The 14101-nt window shown below is 43.4% G+C and overlaps 1 protein-coding gene across 2 annotated transcripts in view; it reads left to right on the top strand.

Moving 5' to 3' along the window:
- Nucleotides 1-13824, top strand: part of SNX7 (sorting nexin 7) — a 47965-nt gene extending 34141 nt beyond the window's left edge. For both annotated transcript variants that reach the window (XM_083511178.1, XM_083511179.1), the window contains exons 8-9: nucleotides 2755-2907; nucleotides 13071-13824. In XM_083511178.1, coding sequence (XP_083367304.1) covers nucleotides 2755-2907; nucleotides 13071-13145 — 228 coding nt within the window. In that variant the 3' untranslated portion in view covers nucleotides 13146-13824. The remainder of the gene's footprint in view (nucleotides 1-2754; nucleotides 2908-13070) is intronic.
- Nucleotides 13825-14101: the final 277 nt, after the last annotated feature.

The following is a 14101-nucleotide window of genomic DNA, read 5'->3' as shown; positions in this document are numbered from 1 at the left end:
CTACAACTCCCATCATCCTTAACTACCAGGACCAGTGGTCAGGGATGATGGGAACTGTAGTTCAAAAACAGCTGGAGACCCAAGTTTGGGAAACATTGGTACATACCAAAGATGGGCAACCTGTGGCCCTCCAGATGTGGAACTCCCAAGTCCCATCAGCCTAAGAGGCAGATACAAAACCCTGGACTTGTAAAAGGGTAAAAGGGTATTGGGAAATAATCCATAATGAATTGTAAAAAAATGTTTAAAAGTCCTCCCCCCCCCCCAAAAAAAAAAACCAGAGTCCTTTTTGTTGGGGACTGAAATTCCCAGATGTCAAAAAAAGGTTATGTATGTATGCTACTACTGCGGCCCATGTTTTGTTAACCCCAAAATGGAAAACGAGTGAGGTCCCAACTAAAGAAGAATGGCAACTTAAGCTGACAGAATATGCACAGTTTGCAGACTTAACATATAGAATAAGAGAACAAGAAGAACATAACATTTAGAGAAGACTGGAAAACGTTTATTGAATATAAGGGGGGGGAATATGTATACCTGAAAACATTGGCAGCATTAAGATAAATACAACAATGTAAATAAGTTTTGATGATGCAGTAATGGAATACTGAATGGTTTAGTTTTTGTAAAGTATGCAGGGATTTATGATATGCAAAATGAACCATGGAAAGAGAAGAAAGGAAGTCATTGATATTTTTAAGGATGTTTAAATGAATATTTTAAATTGTAAAACAGAAAATTTAATAAAAATTATAGATATATATATTATAGATAAATAGATAGATGATAGATACAACCTGACACTGTAATAAAGCAATTGGGTAGAATAGGAATGGGAACTTGGCTTTCATACTTTGAACAGCTGTGGAGAAGACAGCATTTTGGCAGGTGCACTTCGTCTCAGCGGCTTTATGACACAACAAATGTCGCCTGCCCCAAAAGATGCCTCTTACACATCCCTGCTAAAGGTACCTGAGCCCTGGTCAACTTACATGGCAGTAAACAAGAATCGACCAGGAAGTAACTGCAGCTTGTCTGCAGCGGGTGCAGCAAGGTGGTTACTATGGTAACCACCAGGAAGTCAGCGCTGCAAAAATGTAATGATTGTTACTCCCAATGACCACTATAAGCTTCCAAGGATATATATCCCTGTCATGGAAACCTGAGGCCAACATGAGTCGTCAGCTTTTTTCCCTTCAACAGCCAGAAATCTTAGGGATGCACAAGCTGCTTTAGCTCCATTCCAGAATTGTTTGAAGGTGTCAACATCTCTTTGGTTTCCACTCTTACTGAAGCAGTCAGAGAAAGAAAGAAGTTTGTTTGCGTGCATATTAGTCTGTAGTGAACATTCTCTTTTTTTGAATAAATTTTATTAGCGCTTATAAAGAGAGATAGATATAAAACTTCATACCAGATATCTTTCTTATCCAACGTTAATCTAAATAAAATAAAAACATAGAGGAAAGGGGGGAAAGGAAAGGAGGAGGAAAGAAGGGGGGGGCGAGAAAAAACGATAAGAAGTCTAGTGAACACTCTGCGTTGGGGCAGGAAAGCCTCCCCTCAAGATCTTAGGGTGAAAAGTTTTTGTTTGGGGCAAGGATTTGGGTTGTGTTCTTTATTTTGGAATGAGAGGAGGTGGCACAGGGGTCCTCTTCATTTATTTCTTTTTTAAAAAAAACTCGCTCAGCTGCGAAATACTTTGAAAATGGCCATGTGACTGAACCCTGCTCAGAGAACGTGACCCTTTTCTCTCTTCCAGTTAGTGCCACAGTCTGGAAGAGAAAGGGAAAAGTTGAGGGAAGAATGATGGCTACTCACCTTGCCAACAAAGGTCCGTATAGTAAAAGCTATGGTTTTCCCAGTAGTGATGTATGGAAGTGAGAGCTGGACCATAAAGAAGGCTGATCGCCAAAGAATTGATGCTTTTGAATTATGATGCTGGAGGAGACTCTTGAGAGTCCCATGGACTGCAAGAAGATCAAACCTTTCAATTCTTAAGGAAATCAGCCCTGAGTGCTCACTGGAAGGACAGGTCCTGAAGCTGAGGCTCCAGTACTTTGGCTACCTCATGAGAAGAGAAGACTCCCTGGAAAAGACCCTGATGTTGGGAAAGATGGAGGGCACAAGGAGAAGGGGACGACAGAGGACAAGATGGTTGGATAGTGTCTTCGAAGCTGCAAACATGAATCTGACCAAACTGCGGGAGGCAGTGGAAGACAGAAGTGCCTGGCGTTCTCTGGTCCATGGGGTCACGAAGAGTCGGACACGACTAAATGACTAAACAACAACAACATGAAAAGTGGCACTTCCTCTTTTAGTGGGACAGGAAATTTGGTCCTGCCTTTTGGTTTAGCTATGTTTTTATCTCTCTTTCTTCCTGCATTGCTGTGTTCTTAGGTTTTTATTATTTTGGGGTATAAGTTGCTTTGTGTTACCTGGTAAGAAGGGAACAAAGCTAACTCATTATACCACAGCTACGAATGACATGAAATTCATTCATGAATGCAATAGGCAAGCAGTTCTTCAGGGAAACTTGTCAGCCATCACTGACCTTCCAAAGAACCTGAGTTTGCTGGAAAATAGGTTGGGTTTTTTAAAATTGCAGCCAAGAGAAAAGGTCTCTTGCCTGCATCTGCAATCTAGAAACGCAACAAAGACCTTGCTTTGATGCTAACAAAGTTTCCATTACCGAGTTCTTGATTGGGATTTCACCCTCTGTTACTTAGTCTGATTTTGTTTGTTTGCTTGGTCTAGCTATCAGAAGAGATTGGAAAACTTGAAGATAAAGTAGAGTGCGCCAATAATGCTCTGAAAGCTGACTGGGATAGATGGAAAGAAAGTATGCGTCTTGATATGAAACTGGCTTTTGGCGATGTTGCAGAAAATAATATCCACTATTATGAACAGGTAAGACGCACTTTTAGGAAAGCGTTGTGTACAGTTCGCTAAGAAAAGAAACCATTTGCAATGCAGTTTTATATTCCGGCATAGCCCTTTCAGTTAGCTGCTGTGAGCTCCAACTGCTTCTGAGTTGACGGTCAACAGAGGGCAGTCTTGTTTTACAAAGTGTAAGGATGGAAGCATGTATTTATCTTGCTTCAAGAGAGCTGCAAGCGTTTGAAACAGGGAAACTTTGCCTTCCGGGGCTGTGTAGAAGAAGACGGCAAGGTTTGAATAGTAGATCCATCACTGAGCGCTTTAGTTGATTAATCAGTAGGCCAATTTTAAATTGGTGTGGCTGAGATGGAAATTAGTGTCAGCTTCAAGGCAGAGCTGCCACCTCTTTTATTGGACCTGTTCCTTTTCCTTAAACAGCAACCCAGCACAAAGGGATCAAGCAAGTTAAGCTATAATAAATAATAATAAATTTTATTTATACCCTGCCCTCCCCAGCCAAGGCTGGGCTCAGGGCGGCTAACAACCAATAATAAAAACAAGTTGAATAAATACAACTTAAAAAACAAGATTAAAATGCAACATCAAAACATTAAAATGCAGCCTCATCACAGGAGGAGAAAGGAAAAAAGAAAAAGGGGGAGGGAGTCAAATTGACTCCAAGCCAAAGGCCAGGCGGAACAACGCTGTCTTACAGGCCCTGCGGAAAGAAATCAGATCTTGCAGGGCCCTGGTATCATGAGACAGAGTGTTCCCCCAGGCCGGAGCCAGTGTTGAAAAAGCACTGGCTCTGGCTGAGGCTAATCTAACTTCCTAGACCTCTAGGGTGTTGCTATTTATGGACCTTAAGGTCCTCCTTGGGGCATACCAGGATAGGCGGTCCCGTAGGTACAACGGTCCTATCTCTTATCTCCATACAATAAAAAAAGTTTTGCCTGTTAAACTTCTGAATGTCGAGCTGTTTTAAAGACACTGGGGTAGGGCAAGAGGGGAGAGACTGATAGAGGGTCACACTTGTTTTATTTTCTTAAAGCCATTGGCTGCATTCGCACATCACACTAAACTATGGTTCTGCGTGACATATATGAGCAGGGACAAGTTGCAGGAAGCCTCGAACGCGCATGCTCCTCATCTCCCCTCTCTTCTTCCCATGCAGCCAAGAGGAGGAGTGTAAAAACCTTTGCTTCCACTTTTAGTTTGCCGTGCCATTTGCTCCTGGAATTACGGTTCACCTTAGGTATGAATTAGTTTTAACAAGCCAGCTTCAGTTTGGAGTAGGCTTGTTGGAAACTGACCAGATGTTTACATTAGCCACAATTTGTCACACCAGGCAACACAGCAAACTAGATTAACCAAAAGTGAAATTAAAAGCTTCTGAGATCCTCCAACCAGCCATACACGAGGAGAGAGGAGCATGAAAGCTCAAGGCTTGTTGCAGCTTGTCTCTGCTCCTGCAGGTCACAGTAAACCGTGGTTTAGTGTGATGGTCAGATGTGACCACTGCAATAAGGAGTATATCATAAAAGATATCTAATTATGAATGTCTTACATAGATGTCTAATGTTTGCTGCAAAATGCTAAGGACCTGATCCACAGGAAACCTTAATGTGGCACCCACTTGCCATCTAAGAGCTTTTTGCAGAAATAAGTAAGTTTAACTAGTTTTCTTTGTGAATAAAACCAATTGAATGGAGCTTTTGAACAAATGAAATTGCCATACAAGGCAATTTTTTTCTCCCCCTTAACAACCTTGAAAAGGAGCCATGCTATATTTTCTGACTGAGAGCACCGTATTAATTAGTTCCTTTAAAAAGATAGAGAGAGTCTCTATACCTTGTTGTATTCTAATATGGGTTTTCCCTAATATGAATGGCTTTCATCTGACCTCTCAGTGCTGAATTTACAAATGCTTTCAACATAATGTAATTAGAAAGAGAGAGCTCTTGATTATCAGGTCTGTTTAAATTTGTCTAAGAGAGGCACGGGGCATTGGCAATCTGCTCCTATAAATCAAGATCAAAACACTTCCTCGTATCTGAAGCTTTGCTGCTTCTTGACATTTCCTTAGCTTCCTCCTATCCACTCATGACTTTTGGATTTTCCTATCAGAGATGCATGCCCCAAAGCTAGTCATACAAATGTTGTGCTCTAAAATTATTAGACTGTTCACAGACTGGTCTTGAGGCAGTTTGGGTTTTTCGTAGGAGGAAAAAAGGATCTGCAACCCAAACATAAGCATTTGCTTTTGAGTATCTCTGTGAATTCTTACAGTGGCCTCCTTACAATGCCCACCATTGCACCAACTCTCCAGTATTATTACGATGCAGTGCCAGTGCACAGCTCTCAAGATATTTGAAGGTGGCTAACCTGTGGTTCTCCAGATGTTGTTATATGGCAGCTCCCATCACCGCCAACCATTGGCCATGCTGGCTGGAGCTAATGGGAGCTGGAGTCCCAACAACATCTGCTCTAACCCATCCCCAGCATTTATATGCTGGTGCAACTGCTCAGAACTGGGCTATCAGACTGATAACTTGAGAAGGAGCTAAGGCATATTAATTCCCACTCCCTTCCTCAGCTGATCTGCATGGATGTGCAAGGAAGGGGGCGTGTGTGTGTGTGTGTGTGTGTGCGCGCGCGCGAATATATATGATATGCATGAGAGGCATTGACTCTGGGCCACACCCACTGCTCAGGCCAAAAAGAGGTTCTCCAGTCCTGCCTTTAAAAGGTTTGTCACATTAGACATGCCAGGAAAGATTGTCAGACTTCGGGGCCTCAGGGAACTGTCTTCAAACAGAGGAGAGAATGCTACACGCCTTGACATTTTTCTTTGGCTTAGATCAAAGTCCAAGCTGGAACGGAATTTCTGGCTTCCCCACCATCTCCTGCTTTCAACGGGTCACCTATACTCCCACAGAATCTCGTCAGGGTGACAAAAAAGTAGGGGGGAAATGCTCTCTTTTGCTTTTCTTCCAGGTTGCCAGTGATGCTAGAGGAAGGGAAGATGAAAAGTGTGTGCCCGGGCAGCAGTGGGGTGCTGGCATGGGGATAGAGCGACGCTTTTCCGAGATAGTTTAGGAACAGCTTGGGAAATTTATTTGTGATTTCACCATTTATTTCCAGGAAACTTTGGAGGGCTCCTGCACCAATCTGAGGAGAGCCTCAGCAGGCTTGCCCATCCCTGCGTCTCACAGACGTGCTGTCTCCGTAACCCTCCATCAACCTTCTCATGTATACCATAATTTATTGTGCCCTTTGTGTAGATGGGGAGCTGAGCCTTGCCTACAGAAACCTAGTGACCTCTTAGGTAGACCGAGATTTGAACCAGTGATTCAGTGACTCAGGGTTCATTCTCCTAGCCACTATGTTGCACTTCCATTTACCTGTTGGTATCAAATGCATGCAAAAATCATGGCATGTATTCTGGGTGATGACACTCCTCCCCCTTTTATTACATTTTCATTTATTAAATTTATATCCTGCCCTTGCTCTCAAAGGAGTCTAGGGTGGCAAACACACCAGTGAAAAAACAAATGCTATTTGAAACATTTAAATGCAATTAAAAGTATCCAAAGAACATTTAAGAGCAATAAGCACAGTAAAACATTAAACAGATTTTTTTTTTAAAAGGGTCTCTTTGGCACAGACCCACCGAGATGTTCAAAGAGGTTGCAATGGCCCCTTTGCTTTGTGTTTTGTTCCTTTTATTGCCTTGGATTCCATCGTATCACACAAGTATTTCTAAAACGTTGTTTCCCCTTTGTTAAGTCTGGGGTAAAGATGTGACCTCAGAGTTGTTCCACATGCTTTCTTAGGTACGTTTGCCTGAGGATTTTTGCTGTCAGTCTGTCGAGCCCCATTTAGCTAGTATGGAAGAACACGTCTTATCCTCCTTAAGCCAGATTAATGCTGTCACTGTGTGAAGTACTTCAACAACAGAGCGTACCTGCAAACTGATCTGCACAGAGCGAAATGACTTACAATGAGTTGCAGGGCTTTGTTGACACTGTAGCAGTCCTGGCATCTCCAGCCAGAGCTGGAAATGTTCCCTGTCTGAAATACTGGAGAGTGTGGACAATACTAAGTTGGAAGGACCAATGATTTGATAAAAGTCAGCCTTCTATGCATAACTATTGATACCTAAGCTTTCTTTTTGCCATGTAGTGGAATTCTATTCTGGGTGCCTAAAGATGGTCTAGCAATGCAGAATGCTATCAACATTTTGTTGGACTGTGTGGCGAATGCCCCACTGGTTTCAATTAGCACTATCAAGCAATAAGATTTTTTTTTAATGATTAGCAGTACAACCCCAGGGACGCGGGTGGCGCTATCGGTTAAACCATGAAGCCTAGGACTTGCCGATCAGAAGGTCGGCAGTTCGAATCCCCGCGATGGGGTGAGCTCCCATTGCTCGGTCCCTGCTCCTGCCAACCTAGCAGTTCGAAAGCACTTCAAAGTGCAAGTAGATAAATAGGTACCACTCCGGTGGGAAGGTATACGGTGTTTCCATGCGCTGCTCTGGTTCGCCAGAAGCAGCTCAGTCATGCTGGCCACATGACCCGGAAGCTGTACGCTGGCTCCCTCAGCCAATAAAGTGAGATGAGCGCCGCAGCCCCAGAGTCGGTCACGACTGGACCTAATGGTCAGGGGTCCCTTTACCTTTGCTATCAGTACAACCCAGGCTTCCCCTCCCTCCGCCGGAAATCACTGAAACTCAGTTCTGACACCTCTCAGGTGGACACCATTGCACCCCAGTGATCAGGGATGATAGGAACTGTAGTCCTAAAACAGCTGGGGACACAAGTTTGGGGAAACGGTGTGCTGGCCCTTCTCACATTGCCAACAATCCTGTTTATGCCTGAGTTAAGGAGCATGATTCTCCACTTAGACCGTTAGCATTGTGGACATTTCCCTATGCAAAGATTGAAAACACGCAGACTGACTTGATATATATTTGCAGAAGAAGCCAGCTGCTGATCAGTATCAATTGCACCCATCCGGAGGCAATCGAGAATTTGCCCCTCTGGCTCAGTGAAAAAGGCAGCTAGGCCACAGACTGGTTTGTGACACAGCAGCAACCTGTATGTACCAATGAATGAACCATCGCAGGCAGAACTTCAGTACCCTCACAGAGCACAATGCCTTTCATTGTAATCAGTCAGATATTCAGCTGCCAGTTGCCAAGTGTGGAGTAATCATACAATGAGAAATCAAATGCTGTGCCTGCATCCCTCGGAGGCTGTGTAGCAGGTGTCTTTTAAATGTGTGTGCGTGTGCGTGACACACACACAAATCCCACACCATGGTGGGTATTATAAAAAAACCAACATGGATGCACAAGTGCAGCCTGCTTGACAATCAAAAGAACAGCACGCTGTTCACAAACCAGCAGGTAACCACCGCTATTGTGTTTGTACTGTCACATATCAGCAGGGCTTCCCCTGCGACAAGGACAGATGAGTTTTCTGCTGTTCTCCATAGCGCTCCATATCTATAATGTTTAATTCATCATTTTGGGGGGAGATAGCTTCATTAGCCATTGCAGCATCTTGCCAGAAGGGGTGTACGTCCAGAAAAACGTGTCAAGCAGTTTTAAGTCGAGATGAAATCAGTAGCACTCAAAAGCAAGGCTTACCTGTATATACTGCTCATTTCATGGAGCAATGATAGCCTGGGATGAATGTTGTAGAATGAGGAGTTTGCACAGGAGAGAGTACACAGCCCTGGGGGTTGTTGGCATTTGCCAGTCTCCAAAAAACAACAGTGAGCCTCCGGGGGTGAAGTCAAACTGCTGTGTTCACGTCACTGAAGTGACCTCCCTAGGGTGTGAGCCCAGAAGTGTGTATGGAGGCCCCAGGCTGCCCAGATGACAAGACTCCCCTTTAGCTTTGCTGATGTGGTCCAAAAGAAATGAGAGCAATACATTTGGCACCAGCTTGGCTGCAAGAGTTGCCAAAGGAGGCGTACAAGGAGCCATTTAACCATTTTAGGAGCTCCACTCCGGATTTGTGTAGGGTTTACTCCTTAGCCCCTTCTTCTCCCACAAGGCAGTGGAAGTTTGGGACCAGAGTTTTCTATATCCTAGATGAGCTCCCTTCCCATGTTGATGAGCCCCACCTGCCCCTCCCTCTACAGCACATGCAGAACCTGCCTTCTTGACCACTGGGCCCACCATTGGTCTCGCCCACTCAACCTACCAGAGCCTGTTCTGTTCCGAGTCACCATGTGCGACAATGGGACACATGCAAGTCAGTTCCAGCCTGCTCCACTCCTGCCCTGTCTCCTTTAGCACCAAAACCAGCGCACACACATCAGCAGTCGTGTGTGGGCTGATCTCATGCGAGTGGGGAGGCTCCTGTATATGCAGGAGGTGGTAACCACATCCATTTCTCCTTGGCTATAAGGTAAAGTAATGGTAAAGGACCCCTAGACGGTTAAGTCCAGTCAAAGGTGACTATGGGGTTGTAACACTCACCTCGCTTTCAGCCAACGTTTGTCCACAGTCAGCTTTCCGGGTCACCTGGCCAGCATGAATAAACCGCTTCTGGTGCAACAGGACACCGTGACAGAAACCAGAGTGCACGGAAACGCTGTTTAGCTTCCCGCCACAGCAGTACCTTTTTATCTACTTACGCTGGTGTGCTTTCAAACTGCTGGGTTGACAGAAGCTGGGACAGGGCAGCGGGAGCTCACTCCATCATGGGGATTTGAACCACCGACCTTCCGATTGGCAAACCCAAGAGGCTCAGTGGTTTAGACCACAGCGCCACCTCCTTCCCTTGGCTATATCCACCTCTGGCATGTAGGCCCTAAAGGGTTAGGCAAGAAGGATTGCATCCCTTGGGCAGAGTAAAGTTCTACACCCTTCCCTTAGAGTTAAGACAATATATAATGGGCATAAAATCCTTAACTGTTCAAGAGTCACAGTTTAAGGAATACTCAGAGGCAGACATTGTCTCCTTGTTTATTATATCTGCTAAGCCAGGATTGTGGGACTCCCAGCTCTCAATGACCACAGGGCGGAAGCGCTGGGCAAAAACTTCCAAGCCAGGGAGACAGGCGATCAGTAGGTACTATCCAGTATCTCCAGCAATATACAATAGATGATAAATAGAAGATAGATAGATAGATAGATAGATAGATAGATAGATAGATAGATAAGGTAAAGGGACCCCTGACCGTTAGGTCCAGTCATGGCCGACTCTGGAGTTTTTGAACTGCTAGGTTGGCAGGAGCAGGGACCGAGCAACGGGAGCTCACCCCGTCTTGGGGATTCGAACCGCCGACCTTCTGATCGGCAAGTCCTAGGCTCTGTGGTTTAACCCACAGCACCACCTGTGTCCCTAGATAGATAGGTAGGGAGGTAGGTAGATAGGTATCCAGCAATATATGGAACCATTGAGTAATCGGGTGCACCATTGTAAGAACAAGCAATACCAAGGATGAACACCATGTAGACATCAACTTAAGTATGAAGCCGAATTGGTTCGAAGAAGCACATTAAACGGCTCTTGTTTATAACTGACAAAGCAAGACATTTTAATATTAAAATCACAGTAAGTGACTCGCCTTTGAAGCAACAGTGTAGCGCTGCCTTTCAACACAAAGATTTAGAGCCTCTTTTACTTACATAAGTTATTCAATTTTTAAAGCTTATCCACATTTATGTAACCAAATGTGTGTTCCAAAATTCAGATCCTTCTGTGGCTTATTTTGTTGTCGGAGATCAGAGCTCTGCTCCAGCTGACAAGATATATAATTAACCATATGAATACAAAAGTAGGTCTCTGTGCCTCAGGCTCTCCAGGCCTTTTCTTCTGCAAAAACATCAGCTGCAAAAGTGACATTACTTTTGAGGCATTCATTTGAGCTACTCTGAAATTATTCCATTCCGCTCCCTTAGCACGGAGCGGGGAGGTGGTTGATTCCAGATAAAGGACCTTTAGCACAAACTCACCAAAGGAGTGTAAAATGTTAAGACGGAGTTTAATTTCAACGTGTGGGATTGGATTTGTAATTTACGGATCTAATTACTCATAAAACTGTTCTGGGTCACAGGGAAAGGATAACGACCAAAAAACGAAATGAAAGAAACTTGCCTGGAATGACATACTACATGGGAATATCATTGCAATTTACAACATATAAACCAGAACATCAGCTATAGGGGGAAACCCAGAAAATGTTTTAATTTTGCATGCAGCTGTGCCTAAAGATCATTAGCAACTGCAATAATTACACCATAATCCTGTCTGGTGCATCAGCAAGTTCTATGAAGTATTTACAAATGTGAAGTAATTTCTGATCCAGTGCAATGCATTTTCGCTCCATTCTGTTGACTGGAGAGCAGTAAAGTGTTCCCTTAGCCAGTGTTACATGACAACATTGCAGCCCTTTCCACAGTTGTGGCTACTGTAAAATTGATCCACAGTCTGTCTTTACAGTCAGAAGGACTGGAGGCTGTGATCCAACTGGGACCTCCACTATATGCATGGAAGATCACACTGTTGTATATTTCTTAGTTGCTGCCACCTCTGTTTTCTGTATTCAAAATCATTAGCACAGAATCGTTGCCCACAGGGGGTGGGCAGAAAGGGCAATCTGCTTAGCAATACCTTGAATTCCTTTACAGTGGAACCTCGGGTGTCGAACATAATCCGTTCTGGAAGACGGGTCAACTTCCAAAACGTTCGACAACCGAGGCACAATTGCTGGTCGGCAAATTCCTTTTTAAAAATGGAGAAATGTGCCTCAGAAGCTGTTTGACTTCCGAGGCACGTTCGAAAATGGAAGTATTCACTTCCGGGTTGTCAGCATTTGGGTTCCAAATTGTTCAGCTTCCGAAGCGTTCAACAACCGAGGTTCCACTGTATTCACAACCACTGGGGCTAGGAACCAACTTGGTCTTTAATTTAGAAACAGTTTCATGAGAAGCTGAACTCTGCGCCTTGTACTGTTGGATAATTTAAATGGGTCCCTACACTGGAGGCATACCTCCCATAATCCCAAAAGAAAGTGATGCCGGCTTCAAGTGAAAGCAATGCTTCTTATTAGACGCATGATTTCTGCTCACCACTCAAAGGATCACAGCAATCTTAGCCGTTGTAACCCAACATCATTATCCTGAACCAATCAAAATTATTTAGAGCTTCAGATCAGCCCTCATCATAATACCATGTGATTACATAGAATCATTTTCAGTGCTATTTTTCTAGAAATAATGGCGCTGGAACTCGCCATGAGCATCTTCCTTGTTCTCTTACAATGGCAATGGCTCCCATCTGAGAGGGACTGAATTCCAGCTGAAAAAAAGCCCTGATCATTTTTCAAAGGCCTTCTTTGACTAATTTTCCTGCTTACTAAATATCCCCCAGTATCTTCTTTCATCTATCTTCAAAACAATTCAAGATTAATAGCAATTTCCATGCCTAGCCGATTCTCTTTTTTGTGCACACAATTGACGCTCAAAGATTCAAACAAGAAAGCCCACAGTTTAACACTGAATCAGAACAAACAGCAATAGGATTTCCCATGAGTTGCTGTTTGTTCTGATTTAGCACTAGAGAGCGGATTTTCTGGGTAAAGGCAGAGGGAAAAGGGCAAAACTGCTCAGATCTGTGTCTAGAAAGCACGGGACAGGTGCAAAACTGCTTGAACCCGTGCTTTCTAGGCACAAGGCAAGCAGATCTGTGAATGAGCCTGAGTGCTTCATGACTAAAGAGCAATGTGTAAAAGTTGTAAATAAATAAGGGGTAGGCCTTGAAGGGTAGCTTTGCCTCTGTGCTTTTGAGAGGAAGGCAAGCTGACTTTTTTATATCCTTTGCCTAAAGAGCTGCCATCCATAGAGCCAGTATTCGTTGACCTTTTATTGTAGTGTGATCAAGACTGTAATAATCAGTGCAGACCTTTTCAAGTTAAAAGTACCTAAAATAAGCAGTCAGTTACCAGGAATCGATTTCCTGAACACGGGCAAAGCAGCTACTTGTCAGAATAAGCTGTGGCCCTGCTCATCATTCCTCGTGGTTTTTAAATGGATGTAAATTATTGCTATTCTTAGGAAAATTAATGGGTCCTAACATTTCACCCTACTGCTTGTTTTATATTACATGCACATCAAGACATTTGAACAGGTTTGCGAGACTTCAATTTAATTTCCCCCCTCTTGTTTTAAGTGCCTTGCTACCTGGGAGTCCTTCTTGACATCTCAAACAGACATTCGCTTGGAAGAACCTGAAGATCGGCATTGACTTCCGCCAGCAAGGACCTGTTCCTTAATCTTCTTCCGAAATATGTCTAGCCAAAGAAGTTCTCTGCCTATGAGATCAAATCCATTTTTCCATGTTAAGGTTCTGCAACGTGTAGAAAACAAACCTATTGAAGTCTCAGGTATTCTACAGTCCTGGACTATATTTTGAATCATGGTCTATAGAGGAGGTGAGGATAGTGTTTAGGATGTATTGCTAAGCCATGGTTAATGTTATGAGGATGAGATCTTGGAAGACATTGGAAGGTTTTGATCAACCACATTATGCCATAACCCTAAACTAAGGTTTGTTAAAAGCATTGTTTGGTTATTAAACCACGGTTTGAAGATGGTCTGTTTCAGCTAACCATAGTTAAGATTCACCACGGTTTGTTGGGTTTGGATGATAAGCCGCAGTTAATCAAAAATGGAACAAAAATGCCCAAACTCTCCCTCATGGCTGTGCTGGAGGAAGGAGAATGCAAGCCTTATAACACTCATAACACCAAATCATGGTTTAGCACTGGATCCAAACTGAGTCAGAGTGAGAGCGAGATCTGCTTTTATTTTTACCAGTTTTGTGCATTTATCTGGTTTTTCTTTTTAAATACCCTGTAATTTGGATATAAAATATTTTAAATATGTAAAAATAGCTGCATTTTAATAAATAAAAATTAAGAGGATTTTCTCTCTCTCTTTATGCTCATTGGTGCAGCCTGTTTAACTGGCTTTGAGTATTTATAAAACTTCAGAACAATTGCTGAATGAAATCTTATCTTGGTAAATGTATTGCAGCCAAGCTTTCACTAGATGGAATGCGGATGCCGCTAACGGCAGATTCAACACCAATTAGTCTAACGTGTCTGACACCAGGAATTTTTTATTTTTATTTTTAGATTGTCAGACTACTCTGTGTGTGTGTGTGTGTTTGCACGCTCACACGCAGAAACAAATGATGTT

Source organism: Podarcis liolepis (genome assembly GCF_965112155.1).
Source record: "Podarcis liolepis genome assembly, chromosome: 6".
Taxonomy (NCBI): domain Eukaryota; kingdom Metazoa; phylum Chordata; class Lepidosauria; order Squamata; family Lacertidae; genus Podarcis; species Podarcis liolepis.
The sequence above is the reverse complement of the archived record's forward strand: the minus strand, read 5'-3'. Positions and strand labels throughout refer to the sequence as shown.